Source organism: Pogona vitticeps, chromosome 4 (genome assembly GCF_051106095.1).
Source record: "Pogona vitticeps strain Pit_001003342236 chromosome 4, PviZW2.1, whole genome shotgun sequence".
Lineage (NCBI taxonomy): Eukaryota > Metazoa > Chordata > Lepidosauria > Squamata > Agamidae > Pogona > Pogona vitticeps.
Window position 1 is genome coordinate 194236021 of NC_135786.1, and position 26052 is coordinate 194262072.

General features: G+C 38.9%; 1 protein-coding gene and 1 long non-coding RNA gene across 6 annotated transcripts in view; one reads left to right on the plus strand and one right to left on the minus strand.

Moving 5' to 3' along the window:
* LOC144589328 (uncharacterized) overlaps positions 1–2804 on the plus strand; it is a 35722-nt gene extending 32918 nt beyond the window's left edge. The window contains exon 2 of the long non-coding RNA XR_013545393.1: positions 2705–2804. This is a non-coding gene — a long non-coding RNA (uncharacterized LOC144589328). The remainder of the gene's footprint in view (positions 1–2704) is intronic.
* Positions 1–26052, minus strand: part of ST18 (ST18 C2H2C-type zinc finger transcription factor) — a 254977-nt gene that overhangs the window by 94014 nt on the left and 134911 nt on the right. For 3 of the 5 annotated variants that reach the window (XR_013545387.1, XM_078393742.1, XM_078393744.1), the window contains 3 exons: positions 24222–24328; positions 6693–6747; positions 2734–2764 (listed from right to left, as the gene is read on the minus strand). Coding sequence is in view for 4 of the 5 variants with exons in the window: in XM_078393742.1 (XP_078249868.1) it covers positions 2734–2764; positions 6693–6747; positions 24222–24328 (193 nt within the window). In the remaining variant the exon portion in view is untranslated. The remainder of the gene's footprint in view (positions 1–2733; positions 2765–6692; positions 6748–24221; positions 24329–26052) is intronic. The other 2 variants (XM_078393743.1, XM_020795960.3) reach the window with 1 other exon arrangement.

The following is a 26052-nucleotide window of genomic DNA, read 5'->3' on the forward strand; positions in this document are numbered from 1 at the left end:
GCCTCTTCATCTCTGAGTCACGCAAGGAGGAGGGTGGCACTGGTTGTTCTTGATCAAGTGCATGGCAGTTTCATTTTTCCAGATTTGCAGTGGTTTTGAGGGTCAATGAGGGTCCCAGCAGATTGACAGCAGGGTACTGGCACTGATGCATGGCTGGTTATAGTTGTTTGGGCCTGTTGTGGAAAGGAGCCTTGAAGTTTAGCCATGGCCATTTGCTGGGCCCACTTTTGGCCAAAGTGAGGAAGGACAAGGGGATCACAGCCAGTGGCCTGGGTGACACAGGAGATTGGAAGGGCTCCCAGATGGCTTGATAGACTGGAGATAATTTGGCCTACAAAAGGGCTAGGCACCCCCTCTAATTTATTTATTTACAAGATTTTTTTAGCCACACAATTACCAGTGGTCTCTGAGTGGCGTACAAGAATATCAAAACTTTAAAAGCAATAATAGGCAATATTATAATAATATTCTGTATTAAAAACAATTATTAAAGCATTAATATTAAGAAATCCTGCTGCTCCTATGGCCAGCTAAAGAATGCTATTTAATTAAAATGCTGGCTAAACAGGAAGGTCTTTGCCTGGAGCTGAAAAGCCAAAAGTGTTGGAGCCAGGTGGATCTCTATAGGGAGGGCGTTCCAAGGTTGGGGGGCAGCAGCCAAAAAGGCTGTAATTGTCCCGCAACCTGTGGTATTTGTAAGTTAGATATCTGGCTGGGGGAAAGGTATTGTGATTCTTGGTCAGTACCCCCACCCCCACCCCAGAAAGCAGATGCCACATGCTTTATCACCTAGATTATACTCCTTACTAAATTTCAGTTCTGGAAAGTCACCTCTTGCATGCTGAGTAATGCAGAGATTCAGGACTGTCGATTTGGAACTCATTCATTTCACATAGGGGCTACCTTGCCCGCAGTAGTGTTGGGCATGATACAGAGGAGAGAAAGAATGTGGGAACATGCTCTTCCCACAGATACCAATCATATATATGCACCATCTACCCCAGTAGTGATGCACTTGCTGGGAGTTTTTTTCAATGTCTGTTTATTCCGGGTTTAGATTTACTAGCATGATGGCTGCAGATCCCATTGTATGGCCACAGCTTTGTTTTTCGGGCAGCTAAAGTATGAACTCCCTGGGGCAGAATTTGGGTCTCAGAGCACAGGCCTTGATTGAGTGGAGAAATGAGAGAGGCATGCTTTGCGACAGATTCTCAACTGGTGTCTCAGAGTGCTAATGAACTGCAGCTAGATATTTTGATGGTCCATCTAGGCAGTAATGATTTGATCCAAAGGAAAGGTAAGTAATAGTTATTGCGGGTGGTGCAGGACTTGAAAGACCTGATGGCGAGGTGGCCAGTACAAATTGTTTGGTCCGCCCTTATCCAATGACTGGTGTGGAGAGTGAAGTGTAACCCCAGGACATTGATTGGGTGATACAGGGATGTTGGCAAGGTTCTGGTAGCCAGTCTGGGATCAGTAGTGGGGCATACAGATATACACGGCGAGCATCCAAAAATATGTAACGGGCTTCATTTGTCAGCTTTACGTCTTGACATATTCTAACAGGACCTAAGAGATTCTCAGCTGGCCGTGGGGCAAGGAGGTTACCAAAGGAGGTTACTGCAAAATGGAAGGTGCTTTGGTGAGTTCCAAAGGGGCACCAGGGGTGTGTACTAGACCTTCCAATGTGACAGCACTGCAGATCTTGAGATTTCATTGCTCTGATGGGGGATAGTAGGTGGGTGTCTGCCCAGCCTGTGGTCATGAGGCTTTGGTGGGTGGTGACCGGCCAGCCAGTGTCTGCTAGCTTGAAATGGGCTGTCTAGAAGACAGCATGGATCTGTGGCTTGGGACTTATGTATGGTCAGAAGCTTGAGATCAATTGGAACTCCTAGCCTAGGCTCCTAGCCTAGGTGCCACACTACAGCAGAACCCTCTGTAGGAGGTTACAGTTTAAATGTCTAATAAAGTTGTGCCCCTAATTAAACCCCATCACTCAAGTCTCATCTCTTTATTCTGAGCTGAGGAGGTACAGTATAATATTTCATTCTGAGTTCCATGCAAAACTGTAGTCTTATTCCAACATGAATTACTATGTTCAACATGCAAAGAGAAAAGCACGTAATCTCCATTTCCCTCTTTTGTTGCTTTTCTCATGCAGGAGGTGATAAGACTGAAGAGGATGGTTTATGTTCATGTGGAGGTTCTCTATACAAACAGAAACCCCAATCCATATCATTCACCCCCCATGTGAAGAATGTCCACATGAACAAGTTCTCTCCTCTGCAGATAAATTATTTTCCCTGTGAAGCAACTAGTGACAGTAGGAGGCAAGACTAGGCACCTCTTCACATGTTGAAGTCAACTTGGGAAATAATGCCAGAATAGGGCCTGGCCACTTGACATGATGGCAGAGAGGCCAGGAATATACAATCTACTTGATGAGCACTTAAGAGACACACCAGGACTGTCAGGAGCAAGAATCTGAAGGGAACAGAAACTCTCCTTTTAGAAACCAGAAGCACTGTCTACTGAAAGTTTTCTCAATACACAGATCTTCTCGCATTCTTTAATAGACTTCCAAAAGTTTTACTTCTGAAACACTTCTTTGAGAAAAATGTGGAACCATTGAGAACCCACTTCTTCTGGTTCTTATACAAGATGCAATACATCCATAATATCATGATATTGTTTTCTATAACAGAAACAGGATATAAAATTATTGAATCATACCTGAGCTCCTGTGCTATCGAATCCACGTGTGCTGTTAGAAGAACAGAAAGAAGAAGAAAAAAAGACCAAAACACTTTATACAGGTACAGTTCTGCCTATTTCTGATGAGAGAAGCAACCCCCCAAAACACAGGTGGCTTTTTTTATCCCTCCCTCCCCGACCACAGAATTACTGCTGCTAGAGACAACTGCTGAACTTAATGTGCAATTCTCACCATTACTTTGAAACAAAGAGAGGAACTCTGTATACAGTGAAGACAATGCTGGTCAGTTATTGAAAAACTGCCCCTGTGGCTTCTTTTATAGAAGGCATATGTCATGAGAAGACTTTGTTTTCCTAAGTGATAATTCACTCTGGGAAGGAAGGAAGCTGGCATTTACCAATACAGTACCTACTCACACCTGACTATGCAACATATTGAAAGAGTCAACAGGTGTTTCTAAAGATTACTCATATGGCACTGACAACATCCATGATCCCACTTCTGGGAAAAGGTTGTTACACTGTTAAGCCCCCCTCCTTCCCTCCCCCCCTCTGTGTGTGTATATGTGTGTGTGAGAGAGAGGGGGGGGAGAGGGAGAGGGAGAGAGGGAGGGACATTTTAAGCCCTAAATATGTTTAACTACCTTGCTAAGTGACAGGGATCACCTTTTAAATGTTTAAAGAAAGTATAGTAGTGCATTATCTCTAATTAGAAACTGCTGAATGTAACCCAGCCAGTCAGTCTCAGCAGCTCCCTGCAGACACCATCAAATGTAGGCTCACATCACTGTTCAGATATGTAGCAGTAACTTCATTATGCACTTGTAATTACTCGCTTAATGTGGGGATTGATCCTGATCTTACTGAACTATATGGAAAGGCTGCCAGTTTGTTTCTGTGAGTGTAAAGTAAGCTCTTAAAATAACTACACACAGAGAGAATGATATTGTAATTTTATCCTAAGACATGGTTTGATTAGAATTGAAATGGGCCTTACCACTTCAGGCTCATATTATTGAATGTTCTGTTCTTTTAGCTGGCTGCATAGCTCAGTGGTTCAGGTATCTGGCTGCAAAGCTAGAGGTTGGAAGTTTGATCCCCCCAGTGTGCCCCCTGTGAGTAGAGTCAGTTTGTGTGGTCTTGGGCAAGCTGCACAGTTTCTGGATGGCTCCAGAAGAAGGGAATGCAAGTGCTGGAAAATCTTACAAATGGTTGGCATAAATTAGGAGTGACTTGACAGCATATGATTATTATATTTTAATTTTTTTCTTACAAAATGTCACTGGTGGGTATTTTTTTTTCCAATTGCAGAGCTGCATTGAAATGATACAACTGTACAAGGGGCCTTTACTGGGCAATGGAAACTACCTTGCCTGTATGCTCATCCAGCCAGTTTAATAGCTCAATGGACAATTTGAATCTGTATCTCTTGAGTTCTGGTCCAACCACATTCTGATGTGATCATCAGTTCATGGACTGCATATTCATTCCTATATTCATGAACACCCTTTGTAGAAATGTGATGAATGAAGCAACTATATGTTATCTTAAACATCAAAGGTTGACAAATTATTGCTTTCCTAGAACATTATAATGGGTGTACTCTATTTTAATGTGAGAGCTGTATAGAACATGCTTACACTCTGTTAGTGTTGAACCAATCTGAGAAGTGTATCCAAATGAGAGTAAGCTGCACTCACCCTAAAAATAATGGCCATTTACTTAGTTGTTTGAAGAACAGCTGAATTTTGGAGCATTCAAAGAAAGAAAATGTTGAGATAGCTTTGAGGGGGTTCTTTGAGTATTTGATTTAGGAGAAAGGCAACGTATAAATATTTTAAATACATAAAATAAAATTTAAAAATTCTAGTAGATATCCTTTCCCTTGCATTCCCACCATTAGGTGAAACGAGTGTTCAGTGCTTCTACTGGAAGTTTGTATTTCAATCTTAACAAGCAAATGTACTGAGTTTCTGACTCTCTTGTTACCGCTGGAACCTTGCTTCGAAAATTACCCCTCTTTTTCTCTAGAGAAAGTTCTTCCACTTAACTGAGTAAATGTGAACTGGCAGCAAAAAGTTAAAATGGATGCCAGTTAATGCAAGAACTGGGCTTAGAGCCTGCTTCTGTGGGCTCAGGCTGCAACAGAGGTGGGCAAAGTGCATCCATCTGCATGTGTATCCTCAGTACCATATTTGTGGCTCAAAGATCTCCAGGAGTCCCTCCTTTTCTTTTTCTTTTTCTTTTATTTTTAAAAAGGAAAGAACATTATGTTTGAGAAAACCTGGAGGGTTCCATGAGCAGCAATTTTCAATTCTTAGGCCTTGAGGAAGTCCCTGAAGGCCTCCTACCTCCGCGTAGGCATCCTTCAGTCTCGAGAGACTATGGTAACGTGCTCTGAATAGAAGACTTGGAACAGCGTCTAGTGTGGCTGATAAGGCCAATTCAAGAGTGACAATCCCTTCCACACTGAAGACAAATTCAATCTGTCCCGGGTCCAACTCCCTGATTTTGCTGGTTTCAGGACTGCCTCTTTGCCTCAGCCTGCTGAACAAGTGTCATTCTCGGCCTCCACCCAACCATAACATTGAAAAACAAACAAACTGGGAAGTCTGTATGTGTGTGTGAGAGAAAGTGTGTATTTGTGTGTGTGTGTGTGTTTTAAATTTCAAACTGACCATTCAAGGGCTCTGTGTAACCCACAGAGGGGGCTGGAGGCACAAATGTCCCCTTCAAATCCCTGAACCTCACCACTTGATCTACAAGAATCAACGGTTCCAGCCCTGCTGGCCTTCTGTACATCTGCACTGGTAATGAGGATGCTTCTGAGAACAAAGGAGATCATGTAGTTCTCTTAACAAGGACAGGTTGTGGGTCAAGCAAGGAGATGGTTCACACCCAAAATTGGGAGGGTGCAACCTTTTTGCAACCACAAGCTCCATTAGCCGATTTCCTAGTTCAATGTGGAGCTATCAGCTATGCTCTACTGTTCAACAAGGATAAACACTTAGGACACTTCTCCGAAATAAGGCTTAAACCAGTGTTTGCCTTCACTGTTCCAGATGTACATTCTGCAGTCTATGTCACACTAGCAACATTCCTACTTGTCATAAATAAATAGTTTCAGAGGCACTGAAGAGCAGTATGCATGAAAACACCCTCATGGCGCCCATGATCACATGAACTGGTCCTGGCAAAATAGTCTTGTTAGCATTATCTCTAGTCACTTAGATTCTGTCGCAAACTTTGCAACTAAAATCTGCTTCAGAGGAAAGTAAAATATTATCACTTTTTAAAAATATTTTTCATACGTCCATCTCCCACTCATAATCAAGGGTCACAAGAATTATATTAAAAACTTATTTTCCTTAAGGGGTTGTATTCTGAGTCAATCATGTTTTCCAGATGTTTGGATCATTAAGGGGCCTTTTAATCTCACCATTACATTACCATCTGTTCTTTACCCAAGGAGACTGAAACAGAAAGTTTAACTTTTTATCTTACATTGAAAAAAATATACATTTTAAACTGTTAGGAATGTTGCAGTGTTTTCAGACAGATGCAGGCTTGTATTTAAAGGGCCTTTCCAATGTGCCTAGAGTCGAATCTATTAAATACAAAGTATAAACAAACCAAAAGGGAAAGAGAGCATGCAATCTAAAGGAGATTGCTGTCATTTTGGACATAGCTCCATATTACAAAATCATGGTCAAATCTGTTTACTGTCAAAACCTCAAACAGCATCAGCTGCATTTTAAAATTATCTGTGTGCTCAATTTATAAAACTTTCCCCGCTTTCATTTCCTCATGCATCTAATAACATTTCACCTTCTAATGTCTGCAGTTTTTGTTCTTGATTAAAATGAGCCCTAAGGAAGGTGTAGACTCATTGAGTACACATTTGGGACCATGTGCAGAAATCAGTACATTTCATGCTGTGATGGGCACAGGGTCATACAAGGGGTTTTCCAACTCACCCTTAGTGCCTCCTGAACGTGTGCGTAACTTTTTATCTTCTCCATCTGCATCCATCTGTAACAGAACAGAAAGATTTTGATTATTTACAATTGAAGATGGTGGTGAGGAGGATCATTTTTGTACCTTACAAGACTTCTAGGGGCCAGTAAGATTTATAGATTTTGTCATTCATGGAAAAAAAAGGTCATCTGAGAATAACTTCTACACATAGATCAAAAGACATGCAGAACAAAAATAAACTATGATTCTTTCCAGACAAATGCCAATGCCGACAAGTAATACAAAATTACAGTCTTATCCCAGCAAGATTAGATAACTGCCGAAGTTGGGCCATTATAATCAGAGCTTAGAAGCATTCCTTTTCTGGACTACTTTTAACTTTTAAAATTCTCCAGTCAGGATAGCTGCTGGCCATGCTGGTTGGGGATTCTGGGACTTGCAATCTGAAACTCAGTTTCCCAGGCTCGAGTAAGGATATAAGAAAAATCTTACTAAACCAGATTAAAGGTCCATTTAGCTCAGAATTTTCCTCCCAAGATGAACCATCCAACACTTCCATGCATCCTAAATATGAGCACAAAGGCAAGAGCCCAATCATCTTGATACCCAGTAGAAAATTGCCTCTGATCATGGAGGTTCTGTTCACCTTTCATAAACACTAGAAATTGGTAGAGCTATTTCTGCATTGATTTGTCTGTTCTTTTAAATCCACAAAACCCATGAACATAAGCACAAAAATCATGGCAACAAATTCCATATATTTATTATGCGCTACATAACAAAATCTTTTTTTTCGTCCACTCCGTATGTATTGCTTATTAAATCTACTGGATAATTGTAGATTTGACTCACTGAAGTGATACATCGGGATATATCAGCATGATCATACTGGGAACATCATTACTAAATGTGCGGTAACATTGATTCTGCGGGTTAGAGCTTCTATTTGTACATAAAGTTCTAACAAAGTAGGGAATCTGGTATGGCTTTGGCATGAAGGTGGTCAAGCATGGACTGTAAATGAGGAATGTCTTTAGTGCTACTTTAAAAATACTGTATATATATATATATATTTTAAGCAAACAAAAAGGACAAACCACAGTTAATAGTATGTAATCATATTTTATATTTGTGAGTTAATATATGGGTATGGGACTAGAAGTGAAATGCAATACGTATAGATGTGTGGATTTTATTCCACTTCCCTCAGTAAAAATATTCACAAAGTTCCACCAAAAACACTGACAGTTATATTAAGGAATACCTGGACAACTTTGAATGTCAGAATACTGCTGTTCACTACAGTCAAAACTTTGCTTGGGAAGTGAAGAACTCTACTATTAAGCCAAAGTCTTAGATTATTTCTATGAAACAAAGTTTGGAACTGAACAAGGATGGAATTTAGGGTGTATACAGGTGCCATCTCATAAGAAGAGAAATCTCCCTGGAAAAGACCCTGATGTTGGAAAAGAGTGAAGGCAAGAGGAGAAGGGGACGACAGAGGACGAGATGGTTGGACAGTGTCACCGAAGCTACCAACATGAATTTGACCAATTCTGGGAGGCAGTGGAAGACAGGAGGGCCTGGCCTGCTTTGGTCCATGGGGTCACGAAGAGTTGGACACGACTTAACAACTAAACAACAACAGTTGCCTAAATTGTATTATTACTATTTTTATGTTGAATCTTAGCAAGAGCTGTAAAAATAAAGATTCTGGTCTTGGATCTGAACTGAGAGGGGAGATAAACTAATGTAACTTCCCCTCAGCTAATTCCTGGTTTTCCCTTTTCTCCTCTCCTAGTGTTTGCCCCATCTTGTTTAATGTTTTCCCTTTATTTAAAATGGTTTTAGTTATATTGTTACATGTCTGTTGTAAGCTGCCTAGAGTGGTCCTGAGGGACTAGATAGGTGGGATATAAATAAAATAAATAAATAAAATAAAAAATAACTGCAGGTTTCAGTTTAGAGATCTAATTAATGTCTTTGGAAATATAAAAGGACTGAGATAACAAAGTGAAACTAGTAAAGCAGAAGTTTTTCAAGTAAATTGCATATTTTGCTTCGGTATGAGGGTCACATAACATGAGACATCAGACATTACCCCACAACAGAAAAGGAAATTAAAACAAAAATAAACCCAATCAAGATGTTCTGGAGGATTTTCAGTTAAGAACATGTGTCTGTTGTTTATTTCCTGTGCCATATTTTTTTTCTTGGAAAAGGTCCAGTATATTCCAAATGCAACAACTCTGCTCACCACTTTCCATGGTGAAAATAATATTTAGAACTGAATGACACTTTAAAAAACAAATTTTGTAATAATATTTTTACATAAGTAGACTGAGTCTCAGAAAGGCAGTGATGAAGTAATTAGAGAACAGGTGTAAAGTGTATGTCACTGGAGACGGTCAAGAGCACTGCACTCTTGTATTCCCAATAACTATCTACGAATGTGTAATCTGGACAGGAAATAAAGCTGGTAGGAAGAAAATGTATTCATCTAAAACCTGGTGCTAGAGGAGAGCTTTGCAAATAACTTGGACTGTCAGAAAGAAGAAAAGTGGGTCCTAGAGCAAATCAAGTATGAACTTTCTCTGGATGCAAAAATGACTAAACTGAGGCTATCCTACTTTGGGCACATAACGAGAAGGAGAGATATTCTGGGAAAGACAATAATGGAAAAGTTGAGGGCAGCAGCAGAAGAGGATATTTTTCTGTGATTATGTTCAGCCCAGCAAAGCTGTGCTGCTATGCCACACTTAAATTGATGTTGATATGCATTAATCTTCTATGATGCTGGCAAGACACACGCCTCATATTGCTGCTCAAAGACCAGGGATTAGGGCTCTTCCAGATGGAACATTTATATACCCCTTTAAGTTTCTTGTTAAGTGGGGATCTTAACAAAAATCCCTGGGCATCAGATGATGTTCCTGCTATATAACTATGTACCATTTTTGTTCTAGGGAATTCCCAGGCCTTTTTGACCCTCCAAAATCCTTTAGTTTATTTTTGAGGTGCTTTGTACTTGAGCAATGAGAGGAAGAATTCAGTGCTACAGTACTTCCTGGGAAGGCAGGAGAGCCTATGCCCCTAATTTAAAAAAAAAGGCAGAGGGAAGTGGGAGAGAAGGAGGCTGAGCATCTCACCCTACACACACTGAGATGGAATTTGCCAGAAGTCATCCTGAGATACATGCTCACCTCCTACTGAGCTGTCAATGAGGGTGAAACAAGGTACAGTGGTACCTCGCAAGACGGGCGCTCTGTTTAACGACAAATCCACATTACGATGAGGTTTTTGCGATCGCAAAAGCGATCACAAAACGAAGTTTTGAATGGGGGAATTTCACTGCGCGATGATAGGTTCCCTGTTTTGGGAACCAATTTCTGCTTCCCGACGATCAAAACAGTTGATCGTCGGGTTTTCAAAATGTCAGCTGGGTGCTCAAAATGGCTCCCCGCTGTGTTTAGGACCCATTTTTCGCTGCACAGGCGCCCGAAAATGGCCGCCCCTATGGAGGATCTTCGCTGGACGGTGAGTTCTTAGCCGATTGGAACACATTAACCAGGTTTTAATGTGTTTCAATGGCTTTTTTATTTTCACTTCACAACGTTTTCGTTCTGCAGTGATTTTGCTGGAAGGAATTAATGTCGTAATGCGAGGCACCACTGTATTGAGATATGCTGGATATTTGGCTGTTTGATGGTGGGAGATCTTCTGTGGGGGGGTCATGGACACTACATACCACTGATGCTGCTTCTCCTCAGTTTCGAAATGTGGCTTCACTTTTGAGCAAAGCATGGCTGCCATCACACCTCCCTTTCTCTAACCTTCTTCTCCTGCTAGCAACTGGCTCCAACGAATGTACTTTTCACTCAAACAGTGTAACAATGGACAGGAGTTTGAATGGCAATCCTAGTAACTCCTATGCTCTTTCTAAACCAAAACAAGGAGAACAAGTTGGTAGGAAAACTCCATCTGAAAGTCCTCTTAGATGTCCTATTCAGTAATCTTAATCACTCTATCATCATTTCTATATTAAGAGGCATTAAAACATCAATTACTGCAACACCTTCAGGAAGAGATGCTATTCTCTTATTAATTCTATTTTGCTAAATTAGATTAACTCTGTATAACAAGTAGCATGTGCTCTTTCGACAATCTTTAGAATCCATTCTTCTTGTCGTTGTCTTTTTTAGTCCACTCTCCCATCTTATGTAAGCAGGACATTTTACCAAATCTGATTTTAAAATATTTCTAATAAAACTATATCAAAAGAGAACAATACAGTAAGTCAAAAAATATGTTCAGCAAATGAATAAGCCACTGCTGAGCCAGGGCTTTGGCAGCATGGCTTACCTTTGCTGTCTTCCCTGGAGGACACGAGATCTCTTTCAAATCTTGCGCGAGCAGTTTTAGAATAAGGGGGAAAGATTGGTTATTTAAGGACTGTTCCCTCCCTCTTCTCTTCCTATTTCTTTCTGGTATCCCACCCACCCACCCTATATTCTTGTGTGACTTTATCTGGTTGCCTTCGAGGCCAGATAGGAATTTTTGACCCATCTCCTGATTGGCTCTTGGTGGCGGGGATTCTTTGCCTATCCCACACTGGAAAAGGTGCCCTGGCATTTTTTGAGATGGAAATTCAGTCACACTGGCGGTTAGTGTGGATTAAACAGGTATTTTGGTGAGCCCCATAGCAGTAGCATGTAATTATAGCTCATCTGAACTCCCAGCACTGAGGATCGTGTGATTACAGTCCTTGGGGCAGGGGAGATGCGCTGGGGACACACCCGGACCAACAGTCAACAAGGAGAGACTGGCTCAAGGTCCGGGGTGGTCAAATGTGGGCCAGCAGAGTTTTTCACTGACTTCATGGCTGGGAGAACTTGGGCCAGGGACTCGCACATTTGTTGGTTAGAAGGGTCCATTTAGACCTACATTTTGAAACCTGAATCCACACGATGGTAGGACTCCCCTTTGCCAAAGGACTGGCAACAATGATTATATTCAATAAAGTGTGGAACATGTTTAATCCATGTTTTCTGGTCTTGCGTCTTTATTCCAGGGTAAGGGGGCAAAGGCAGTAGGAAGGGCTGGACACCAATTTCTGTTTTTGAGTTTTTTGGGGGAGGGTGATTTACCAGAAAGAAGTGTGGAAGATTGAGTACAAATCTGTTGCTCCTGGAGACTTCCTTGAAACAGAAAGTAAACTTTTTTGGCCATATATTTTTCACACTAAGGGGATGGGGAATGGAGCTTGTAGAGTTCTAAAACCTCCAGTCATGCATGCAGCCTGTAGGCCATGCTTTGCAAAGCCCTAAATTAATTTTTTAAAAATCAAGACCACATCCTCCATCACCTGTGCAACTAGCAGTGCTTACTTTTTAAATAGATGTATGGATCCAACCCATTATTTTTAGGCCTTTGCTCCATATATAGTCACTGTGCTCTGTTACGGTATGGTATGTGACTTTAATTTCTAATTTACAAAGGATTCTTCAACAACTATGATGCCTTGCTTGGCTTTCAAAAGTATAGTTTAGTTTACAAAGTTAAAGTTAACAACAATTTATTTGATGTGTACAGCACACATTACATAAATTTGCATATTAAAAAGAACATTAAAACATATATTCGCGAAGGCTTTCATGGCCGGGATCTAATGGTTGTTGTGGGTTTTTCGGGCTCTTTGGCCGTATTCTGAAGGTTGTTCTTCCTAATGTTTCGCCAGTTTCTGTGGCCGGCTTCTTCGGAGGACAGCACTCTGTGCTCTTGAGAGCACAGAGTGCTGTCCTCTGAAGATGCCGGCTACAGAGACTGGCAAAACGCTAGGAAGAACAACCTTCTGAACACGGCCAAAGAGCCCGAAAAACCCACAACAAACATTAAAACAGTCCTGCAAATTTAACTAAGCCTAATTTTATTTTGCTTCCAACACATTTTGTTACTCACAAATGAATAACTTGATCTCAAGAACCATACCATCTGTTCTCATAATTATGAAGTGGAAAGGTTAAAATATGGAAGAGAACAACAACAACATGCCAACACATTTTTTTACACGGCTATCATACTTGGGACTTCTGAGTTTTCCTTGATGGTTCCAGACAGAAAACTAATGTCTAGAGTTCTGAAAACAAATAAACAAGCCACAAGTTCTCTCCCCCACCCCACAATCTGTATTTTCGGTCTGTACTCCAACAGTAAATATCACCTCATCCTTACCATAAAATTCCATATGGTACCATGTAGAATTCTCTTTTTTCTTCCTTCATCTTTCTTTTTTTTCTTTTGTCATGGGTTGACACATAGGGTCAACATATAAAATTGTTTCAGATGAAGAGACATGGCTAAGAACTTTTTATTTATTGCTGTTCTAATTAATTATTTACTGCCATCCATTCTAGATGGAAATCTTTTACAAAGTAACATAATTTTTTACAGATCCCTAGCCAGTGGAGTTTAAAGTCTGAAGTCATCTCAACAATTCAAATCTAACGGATGGGTGGAGGACAGAGAAAAGAAAGGATATAAATAAAATCTTATTTATTTAGCTATCTGGTCATTTTTCTCCCTCCTGTTTCATGAAACAAAACAGTCTTCAATGTGACTACATAAACTTGGTTTGAGAAAAGGATGAACACACAGTAGTTGTACCAGAGGAGACCATGAGGAAGTTGTGAATGGAAGTGAAAAGGCAAGTCCATCACAGAAGAAGATCAGAAAAGATTGTCGAAATCTCAATATAGGGGGTGACTGGAATGGAAATCAGAATTTCTGCCAATAGGCAGAGGAAAGGCTATAGTTTCATCATATTGTCCAGACAACAGGCCAATAGGAGTTAGATAATATGAAAGCTATACGGTTCATCATTGGGTTTAGTGGACAGAGAGAGTTAACAAAGAGAGGAAAGTTTGAGAGAAAAGGGGAATATGTGTTCTTAGACATACTTAGATGGCGATAAACTGGATATCCAAGTGGAAATGTTGCATAAGGAGCTGCAGATACAAGACAGGCAGCAGTTAGAAGGAAAGCTATGGAATAAAAAGACAGAGCCTCATGACATTTGCATGTAGGTGGAACTGAAAATTATAGAGAAACTGTGCAGTCAGAAAAGCAGATGGCCAAGAACGTACATCTAGGAAACCCCATAGAAAACATTCCTTTTGATGCACAAGCCCAAGGAAATGAATTGAACAACACCATGTTAAAATTAGACTGTGTTATGGGTGAACGCTACATAGCTACATTAACTCTTTCCTCAGAATGAAGTAGCATTTCCAGTGTTTCTTCTCTACATCATTGCATCAGTGGCCAGTAGTTCACCATACTGGATATTGTAGCGATATGTGACATGTCAAGTGTCATGGTGAATGCAATGTCTGGACAAGGCCTTCAATTTGAGTTGCTAAGATAACCTCTGGCCACCTAAAAATGATTGTGGAAATCACTTGATAATCAATTGCACATTTTGTCTAGACCAGTGGTTCCTAACCTTTGTTACTCAGATGTTTTTGGACTGCAACTCCCAGAAGCCTTCGCCATCAGCTGTGCTGGCTGGGGTTTCTGGGAGTTGCAGTTCAAAAACACTTGAGTAACAAAGGTTAAGAACCATTGGTCTAGACCAAATGTCTCTATATTGATTAGCTATTGCAACTACATGTGCAGTGTGCTCTCATGATTACTTATGCATGTACACAACAGCTTCTCTGCATCCTTTCTGCTTAGTTAAAACAGCAGTGAATCTCTGAAATGCAGATGATGCTTATGAATTTGTTTATCACTCTCTGAAACTGGAAATATGGACAGATTTTGTGCACTGGACTTATTCCAAAAAAACCCTTGTTTACTCAAGAGTTTTTAAAAGTGCATATATTTTCCTTATTCAGATCCTGAAAGTTATACCTACATATGGTAAACTATTTCAAAAGTCCAAACAAAGTAACAGAACACTGTCCTTTGCCAGATTGTGAAGAAGAGAAAGGAGGCTGAGTTAACAAACGGAAGGATGAAACATTTGTGAGCCTCTCTGTTTTTCCCAGCTAATTATTACAAAGGGCTACATGAGACATTGAACATATGGTACATGACATATGACCTAAATAACTCTTTGTAAGTATAAACAAGCAGTCAAACGGTTGAACAGATTTTTGAAAATGTTATGCAAATACTTGAATAACTCTTGTTTCATCTTGGTTTGTCTTGTGTAATCAGAATCTATCTATCTATCTATCTATCTATCTATCTATCTATCTATCTATCTATCTATCTATCTATCTATCTATCTATCTATCTATCTATCTATCTATCTATCTATCTATCTATCTATCTATCTATCTATCTATCTATCTATCTATCTATCTATCTATCTCTGTCTGTCTGTCTGTCTGTCTGTCTGTCTGTCTGTCTGTCTGTCTGTCTATCTATCTATCTATCTATCTATCTATCTATCTATCTATCTATCTATCTATCTATCTATCTATCTGGTATAGAGTGGTGGAAAACAGAATCTGATGTTTTCATCATCTTAATTTGTAGAAAATGGTGCATCACACAAACAATTAAATGGATGGTGTCTGATCAGGAACAAGTGAAAACTTGATCGTGGTTGTTTGCTGCCATTCAGATCTTCGACAGGGTTGGTTGCAATGTGACTGAAATGGTAATGGGAAATGTGGCTGTGTTCTCTGATGCTGAGTAGTGATTGAAGGCACTGACCTGCCATGGACTTATAATAGGGGAGCAGGTGTGGCAATGATGGACTTTAATTTCCTTTAATAAACCTTTTATGTGCCACACTTTTACTGCCATTCTATGCTCTCCAAGGTCCTGCACATAATAGGTTCATTACTTTTGATTACTATAGTCTATTGAGACAAACAACTCCAGAACACACTATATATTATGTTCAGTTAAACCAATACAGACTATTTATCCAGTGTGCATTATTTCACCTGCAACTCTGCTGACAAAATTAACAACCACTTCGGTAAGCGAAAACTATTTTTAAAAGCCACTGGTACCCTTTTGTCATCATTTCACGATAAATACTAAACCAATCATTACACTTCTGTTTTAATTATGAAACAAAAAGGGACTTTTAAAAAACTGCCACAATTTTCTTCCTTTAAAAAAATCTTTGTCATGAATATTTGAAAGCAACATGAGTGAAAAAAACTACTGGCCAAATCAATATAGGTGTTTTTTCCCCTATTGATTTTCTTTCTTTAGCAAAATCATTTGAATTTATGACAGATGTTTAAACAGATTAAGATTAAACTGGCTAGGCCTGTTTAGTATGATGAACGTAGCATTGTAAACCCATCATCATGGGCTGAGAATGTCTGTTGCATATAAAACAGTCCACTCACACACCACTAAAAAGGGTATTTTTCCCCCCTCAGGAAACTGGGTGCATTCCACACAGTGCTGTTGATTTTCATTCATGAAAGTCGGCATTTTGCAGCTGTCACTGGAACTTGTCTTTTGTAAGATAAGGATCCTTGACCAAACTAACACAGTTACATAAAATTACCTAAATAACTTACTAGAAAAGAAAGTCTCTATGAGGTAAGTTAAACTTCCAGATAGCGTTTATTAGGATCTGGGTGCCATGTTCACCTTGCTTTATTATATCAAATAAAAATATTTCTTTTACCATTTACCACTTTAAAATTACATATATTGTTCTTTTAAGGAAACCTGGAGTATCCTTATGTAGAGTCTGGAAATGAAATGTAACTCTCCTGCATTTTAGCACAGCAGCCCAACGGATAAATATACCATCGTTTCCACCCATGATACTCATTAGTTCTACATATCTACAGATGGCATTTGTAGTGGTGCCAACTTGCTATGATTTCCTTGGTGAACTTGACACAATATTAAAATTACTGGCAATAAATAATGTGTTTAAATTATTATAGGATGTTTGTTGTGGGTTTTTGGGCTCTTTGGCCATGTTCTGAAGGTTGTTCTTCCTAATGTTTCACCAGTCTCTGTGGCTGGCATCTTCAGATTCTGTCCTCTGAAGATGCTGGCCACAGAGACTGGCGAAATGTTAGGAAGAACAACCTTCAGAACACGGCCAAAGAGCCTGAAAAACCCACAACAACCATTAGATCCCGGCCGTGAAAGCCTTCACAAATACATTATTATAGGATGTCTTTCCAAATACAGTGGTGCCTTGACTTATGAACGCCCTGACCTACAAACAATTGGACTTACAAACAGTTCCGGACGCTAAATATTGCTTTGGGTTATGAACAGAGCTTTGACTTACGAATGAAAAAAACCCAAAACTTTCCTGCCCTTTTTTTGACCTAAGTTCATCTTAAAAAATTCTCCCCCTAGTGGTAGAGTACAGATTAACTCCATAGGAATTAATGCTTTGACGTACGAACCGTGCCTTGACATAAGGACAAAAAACAGCCGGAACGGATTAATTGGTTTTTCAATGCATTCCTATGGGAAATGGTGCTTTGACCTATGAACATTCTGACTTATGGCCACCATTCCAATACGGATTAAGTTCGTAAATCAAGGCACCACTTTACAAAACACATAAAGAATTTATCATTTGGTCCAAATTTACTGTTCAATATGAACTCGGTGGCATTGTTCGGGAGCTCCAGTCAGTCTGGCTTCCTAAATAGCATGAGTGACTGCCAAGAGAAACAGAAATACCTGTGTGCTCCTTGGGAACTCTGGGAGAGCCAACAGAGCAACACACTCAGTTTTCAGGTTTCTTCTATCCTTAGGGTTTGGCACATGCTCAAGGCTTGAGACCCAAACTTGGAGATGGGCACTGTTTCCCTGCTCATTCCCAGAAGGCATGTTCTCACTGGCGGTCTAGCCTAGCCATCTCACAGACAATGCCCCAAATCTTCTTGCATACTATGCAAATGGCATAACATCTGAAGGCAAACTACTCCAAGTTAAGAAATCACTATAGATATTATTACTTGCATGCATACATACATACAATTGATTTCTTAACTTGGAGCAATTTGCCTCCAAATATTTTGCCGTTTGTACTATGCCAGTATAACTCAATAAGAGGATTTAAGGCAACTGGTTGCCGTATTGATGAGGAGCAGGGTCCTGCCCACTAGTATGGCTCCTGATGCTCTTGTATATGACAGTTATGCTCCTGAATTCACTGAGTATGAGATAAGGCCCTATATACATACTGAGCTTAGCATATACATAATGCATAGATAATCTTCATGTAAGTACAGTGGTGCCACGCATTACGATGTTAAATCGTTCCAGCCAAATTGCTGTAGAATGAAAACATCGTAAAGTGATTTTTAAAAACCCATAGAAACACATTAAAACCCGATTAATGCGTTCCTATTGGCTTGAAACTCACTGTCCAGCCAAGATCCTCCATAGCGTGGCCATTTTCGCTGCCTGTGCAGTGAGGAATCCGTCCCAGAAAACAGCGGGTGGCCATTTTTTTTAACCTGGCAGCCATTCTGAAACCGCTGATCAGCTGTGCGAAAATCTTTGTTTTGCGAAAAATGGTTAGCGAAGCAGGTAACCAATCATCGCAAAGTGAAAAAAACCCATAGGAAACTTCTTCGTTATGCGATTTCTTCGTTAAACAAAGTGCTCATCTTGCGAGGCACCACTGCATAAGGAATGGACCAATCAGGATCCATCTTGCATGTGTGAAGGAGCTCTATAAGTATATGTTGTTAAGTCCTCTTGTGGTGTGTGTGTGTGTGTGTGTGTGTGTGTGTGTGTGTGTGTTGCTTTCTTGGTCTATGTAGTCCTGCATAAGTACATCCTCATTGAGAAATTCTTTGAAATCTTAGGCAGTCCTTTGAGATTCAGTGTACTCAGCTATGGCAACATTCAGAATATGGATTTCAAGTTGGCACATCCTGTCAACTGTAAGAGTGTACTGGTTCACATGAAAATGGTCCAGCTAATTCCTTCACTCCTTCCATATGTCTGCTGATAGGATTTTTGTTCTCTTAGAATCCCCAGAAATAGTCAATAATAGGAAAAGAGGATGGAGACAAACCAAGATGTACTGTACCATATTGGGTGTTGAGATAATCAAGAGAAGCATTTTTTTTCTCGGCCCCACCACCTTCACGAGTACATCTGATGGGGACACAGGAGAGGGCCTTCTCTGTTCCTACTCCGAGACTTTGGAACTCTCTCCCACAGGAGGCAAGACTGGTCCCAACTTTGCTATCCTTCTGAAAGCAGGCAAGGACCTTTTTCTTCAGGAAAGCCTTTCCTCAGTAACTAGCTACCTTTGTGTGATTTTTTAGAAGAATTCTTATGCATTACTGCTTTGACTGGGTTTTTAGTACTACTTGTGTTTTCATTTCTAAGGGTGGCATTTGTTTGTTCCTTTTTAAATACTTGTGTACTTATTGTTCTTAGCTTTAAATACTGTCCTTTAATGATGTAAACCAGCATTGTATATTCATTGTCTTCAGCCTTAAATATTGTCATTCAATGTTGTAAGCTGCCTTTGGTCCTTTTTTAAGGAGAAAGGTAGAATGAATGAATGAATGAATGAATGAATGAATGAATGAATGAATGAATGAATGAATGAATGAATGAATGAATGAATGAATAAATAAATAAATAAATAAATAAATAAATAAATAAATAAATAAATATGTGCTACCTAGTTAAAAGATCCTGTGCAAAATTCTGAATGGTGATTTTTTTAAATAAAAGGAAATACTACAAGCACTTTTTGTTACTATAGTAGGTAAGCCCCAGTATCTAAATGTTTACAGATTCCAGGATAAAAAGTGTCAAACCTGTTGCAAGAGTTTCATGACACCTTACAACTAATACATCTATTGTAGCCTTCAGTTTCATGAACTGAAGCCCATGTAGTAGCATAATTTTAATTTATTATAGAAAATTCACAAATCATGAAAAGAAGGAATTTTAAATACAATGAATTCACTTTTAGCAGGACATGATTTTATTGTTGTTAGGTTAAAAAGAGAGAAAACAACAATGTCACTTTTACTTTATTTTTATTTTATATTGAACATGTATTTCAATTTCTAACTATCTGAGGTACAGCTGCTATCTGAGGTACAGTTACAGTACAGTCAGAAAATGCACTACAATTTAATCAAGACTTCCTCTGTGATCACACAACAGGACCTTAGCATTCATTTGACTAATAATTTCATTTTAATTGGCCTTCAAAGAACTTTTATATCTGCCACTGACATTGAATGTTTTATGACATTTCCATAAAATGGAAATGTTATGCTTTGCCTTCAGTTTGTGGGAAAAGCCTCTGTAACATTTTGGAATAAAATATAGTGAGATCAAATAGATTGAGGACTTCCAGTAGAAAAAGTGTACAGTACAGCTCTCCCCCATAAAACAACAAACAAGCAAACAATAACAAAAAAAGAAAACCAACCCACCCACCCCAAAAAATGTACAAAATTTTCTGCATGTGTACAGTGTTTATGTATGCAAATAGGAAGAAAATATTTAGCTGCTGGATAGATCAGTGGTTTAGGATTGTGACTACAGAGCCAGAGGTTGGGATTTTGATTCGGCACGTGCCTCCTTGATAGGGGCTGGACTCAGTGATCCAAAGGGCCCCTTCCAGCTCTGCAGTTCTAAAATTATTGTTATTTTAAAATCAATAAACAAATTTTGATTGGGTCATACAGTGGTATAGGTCACTTTAAAACTTTCCACACACATTTTGACCCTAAATCTCAATTCTGCCTGCAAGGGCTATTATAAGGGAGGAGATACTTGCAGGCTTACACTCTTAAGACTGCACATTTCCCTACACACCTAATAGTGAGACACTGGGGACAGAGGCGGGGAACTGTGACTGTGGTATAGAGAAAAAGTTAGACTCTTCTGCCCTGTGCCATGACCCCAATCTGAACTTTGAGTGATATTGTGAAGATAAAATAATCCATGAGCTGTAAAAAGAACAACATTCCAATTTAATATACAGTCTCTAATTATATTTTCTAAACTGACCTGCTCTTTCATGAACAAAGAGTTTTAATTTGCTCTTTGGATTTTCCCCCCTCTCAGGATTGGTTCACATGTGCATGAACATCATGTGACTTCTCAGTTCTTTATTGTTCACTATCTTTGGACACTATTCCTCAGATCATGGTTTCCACAGAATTGTTGCCAGTAGAAATTGCTGTGATTTTGGCCATCTTGCTAGCTTTAAGTTCTAATACTGATCACAATAGTTGCTGAGGTCACATACCTAACAGATACCACTTTATATCAATAGCTTGACATGTGTAATGTCTGTGCAGATCCAAGCGTGGTGTGAATTCATATGGGCCCAGTTGAATTCTCAGGAACATCACCAAGAACCTATTGGCTGTATGAACCAAAAGTCAGTAACTCATAATGTTCTTTGGCTTACAGCTACAAAATATAAGATCTATTCAGGTGTTGTAGAAAAAAGATGACTACATGAAGATGGGGCTCTACTAGCCCCATCCTTTCCACTTTTGGCTTGATCTTGTGAAAAGCAATGAGTTAGCCTGCAGGGTGCCTTCCCTGTGTATTTCATTAAACCTTCTATAAAGTCCTTTAATATGGGTACAATAAATACCTGTGTGATCACATTTATGTTCCTTTTTTTTTACAAAAGCATTTAAATGGAATAGCAAGGACCTTCTGATCTATACCCCCCCAGATGTGTTAGAGTTGTGGTATGCAAGGAGATGATTTCATTCTTTCTTGTATCATTTTTTGATGAAAATCACCATCTCAGCTACAATTTATCCTGGATAGGAAGTTGCTACTTGCATTTCTTGCGGTTTTCTTTCTAGCCAAACAATATCAATATAGGGGAAGAAACGGTATGAGAAGGAATTATTATTTTTTCTCATGTCCTGGACTGGGGGCACCCCACAACTAGTATTTTAAAATCAAGCCCCAAAGATATGTAAATACGAGTATATATTTAAAATATATTATTTAATTTGGCCATATGTCAAATGTTTGACCTTCCTCCATTAAAATGCCGTGTGTTCGAGCAGACATAAGAAGATACCAATGGATTATTTGTGGTGATGAAGGTGGTGGCTCTTTCCCCAATGCAAGAGCAAGCTGAAGAGGCAGTGGGGAAAATACATTAAGAGGTGATGCAAAATCTCAAATGAGTGCCTCCAAATGGTAATTTATTGATACAAGTAAATAGACCAGCATTCTCAGATAAAACCTGTTTGGAAGCTCTGTAAATTATTCATATGCATATAACATAAACTTCACAATGAATGCAAAATGCTGAATTAAATGAATTCAAGTCTGACCTCATGTTTGAGACCTTGCATTGCTTGGCTTTTGTTTTTGTTTTTTGATGCAGACGTCCAAAGTCCCCAATTTATACCATGGTCAAAAAACAATGCATAACTGATCTGGTACTACTCTGGAGTTCAAAAGAAGGAAATCATATTGATGGGGAATAACAACCGAGAAAAAAAGCATTCCCAAAGTTAAGCAGGACCAAAGTTCTAGATACTTTCTGTGCATCCAGTGCAAGATGAAAACATGACACCACATTTTAGATGATATCACTCCAGCATTGCAAAGATTCCCTACCATTTGCAAATTGTCCACCTGTATATATCTTATTTGCAACTATGATGTCAGTCTGGTTGCACTTTATTAAATTTAGATTTAAAAGAAAGGAAGACTAATGCCAATCAACCAAATTTTACTTAAATCAAAAGGAATATTAAATTTCAGGCTCTTTTTACATCACTGCCCCCACATCTTGTATGAAAACATATTTATACTAATACTGTATGCTAACTGATATTAAACTAGCTAGTTAGATATTAAACTAGCTAGTTAGACCTAATTTCATACCTGTGCATGTAAAATGTTGATAATGCTTAATAGTGGCGGATGCATATAGACAGACAGACAGAGATAGAGAAACACACAGTATTTCTCCCCAAGAACTGGTGTGTGTGTGTTTGTTTGTTTGTTTGCTTGCTTGCTTGTTTGTTTCTGGGTCCACAACTCTATTCTTCATATTCTCCAGATATAATGTCTACCACTGAGCTATGACATAGGCGGCTCCTTCCCCTGCTCTTGGAGAGAGAGAGAGAAATATTGAACATCCTTTTAAAAAAATTGCAAATGAAGTCATTTAAGAACATAGTGTCTGTTCAAAAAAACTCATGACATATCTTAACAACTTGCCAAAAATGTAATAACATACTTTCCCATTCTTATGAATTCATGTGGATTATTCAGCTATTGGCAACTTAAAAACAGACACATCTCTATCAGGTATAGAATGTGAGAACAGTATTTAAAGACTTTTTCCGTGATTTTACGTCTGTCACTTCCCAATTTTTAATGACTTCTTCCAGGCACAGCATTTTCCCTTTCGATGTTATTGCTGTTCTTTTCTCAAAATGAAAAGAGACTGATGTGGATCTGACCGCCTCAGTGTGTTGCTATTCTTCCAAACTAAAATAAATAAGTCCAAACACTAAATCTAAATCAAAAAAACCAGATTCAATTTGAGACTACATACCGTGTAATCCATTGTAGGACACCATGATTACTGATGTCCAAATGCTATGTATATTTCTGAAGGAGTATTTTTCAAAAGAGGGATCTAATATTTGAAAATGCATAACAGCGGAATAAACGTTAGACCAGAGACAAGCTTGGATGGTTCTGTAATGAGGATGATTTATTTTGATTCTCACTTCTGATTTCGGAGTTGTCACTGCTGTTGTATACCTCATCCATGCAACTTTGCACAACTGGCAGCGCTGAATATAAACCAAAGCCATATGTTTATGTCCTTTTGCCAAACGATTACAGCAAATAGTTCTATTATTCCCTTAGGTAACTAATGTGTGCCAAGGATTTCTATTAGTCTGCTTTACCAAGGCATCAGAGGGTAAAGTCGCAGCTTTATGAAATGAGGGGCAGGTGCCAGCTTTATATTTTCTGAACAAATATGTAAAAATATTATACCACAGAAAAGATAGGTCAATACTAGCTCAAGCAGAATTTAATATTTTTGGGGGAAAATATATTTCAGATTTCTTTTACATAGAAATGTGTTTTCTGAATGGGACATGGAAGACACCCCCCCTTTAAAAAAAGAAATGTGATATTTAATACAATGCAAAAATATAAAGGCATATATATTTTTGTGACATCCATCAGTCTTTATAACAGAATCATACCTCAAACCTAAGCAATGTATTTATTTTACAAGAGGTTATCTCCAATATTTAATCAGATCCAAATATGTTAAAATATATGAGGAATACATGTATGTCTGCAGATACCCTTGCTGTTTGCCCATTTTGAGATAACACAGTCTCGGAAACATCTGCCTCTTGTTTACAGCGCTGTGTGGACCTATCAAATACTGTTATACCTTAAATGAAGCCAAAGTTTGGAGGTTGTAATGAGATTTTCAAATGGAAGAGCAGTGTGACAAATGAAATCATGTACTTTCCATTCAAAACTAAACACTCAACGTATTATCCCACCTTTGCTTGCTTCGGAGCAAAATTATGTGCAAATTCCAAATGACCAAATCCGTCTCTTGGACCAAAATGTCTTGTCTGATTTAACAGATAATCCCCAAATTCATTCTCTGTAAGAAAGAATGCAAAGTGAATGAGCAAAACTGCAAATGAAGTAGGATGAAACGGGGCTTAATTTCTGTTCTTCTTTCCAGTTAGCAGGATATTAACTTTCCATTGGGTTTGAGTTATAAGTGTACCTAAATAAGATGATCTTCAAAAGTTTCCTATGATCCTGGGTAATTTGAGCACCTACAATAGATTATGTTAAATCTAAAATATGGAGAATAGATTTTCTTTACACCAAACAGTTCATGCTTCTAATATGGTGATTTTTTATATATATATATATTTTAGGCTCTTACTCCTCCATCCCTGACCACTGAACATGCTGGCTGGGCTTGTGGGAGCTATCATCAAAAACATCTGGAGGACATCTGGTCACTTTCCCCACTGTTAATATACATTTTAGATCATGGCTGTAAGGCAGCTGTTATTACGGAAGCACATATGTTGAGAAAACTCAGCTTGGCACATGGAATGGAGGATTACACCCAAGGACCCATATAAAAATATTTACATTCACATATCTACCTGAAACAATAAGCTAGTGTTACAGTTCATTATAATGGCTGAAATCCTGTTGTGTGGTTGCACCGTGTAACTTTGGGATATGAATTGCTGTAAATTAAGAAATCTTCATAGCCATTATTTGTTGCTCACTGAGTTGCATAACACAGAGTGCAACAAGTGCTTGCAGAGATTTCTTGACTTAAAGTCATGTGCATATAAAATGTACACTCTTTGAATAACTGTATAATGGGATTTTAGTCAATGCACAGTTTGTGGTGTTGTAATTATGTGGGCCTGAATCCAGGTGGCAGTCCCAGCTAGAATAGACCCACTGAAATAAATGAGGTTTACAAAGGTATTGATTCATCACTCAGCACCTGAGTCCAAAGGTCTTCTCTAGTTGGAAATAGCAATTTAATTTAGGCCATAGAAAGGAAGATATACACTGATCCACAAGATGCAATTTGGATCCCACTTCGCAGCCCAGAGGCTGCTTGATTTGATCCAGCTGCAAATCTGAATTCAGAAATCCAAACCTTTTGTAACTCAAAGAGACTACTGAAGTATTAATTCACTTGGCTTAATAACGACTCACTTCCTGCTTGATGTCAATAGCTCTGGTCTCAATATAACTAAAACTAGAGGTAGCCTGCTGCATATTTCCCCCACTGCCTCCAGCTTTTCATCCTCACAGACACAAGAGTGGTGCCCCAACCATAATATTAGGACTTTGATTTGTCTTGGATCAATTCAAGTCTAGTCCACTTCAGTTAAAGTCCAAATTTGAACCCTGATTCAGAAATATAAATCTTTGTATCTCTGTTGATTTTGCTGAAAATCAACAAACAGCTATGCCTCTCTCTTTTTTCAGAATTAGACAAATTGTATAAGAAAAGTAGCCTTCAAAGAGGAAATCTGTCTGACAAATAGCATTCAAAGGGAGGCATGTTTATATGTGCATCAGTGTACATGTTTGTGCAATGTCTGCTTTTTTACAATGATCGTTTTTAAAGAAGAAAACTGCCAATCATTGTTTTAGCTGATCTGAATGCAGGGATATTGACTCCTTGGAAGGTATCAAGTTTCAAAGAGATCATTGCATGACATTTCGCGCCAGAACAGCCTTTATAATGTCACGTTTCTTTTTTTAAAAAAGCACATGTGTATCCCATTTTTAATAAGCAGTAATAAAAATGACCTACATCATAGAGGTTGCCTTTGC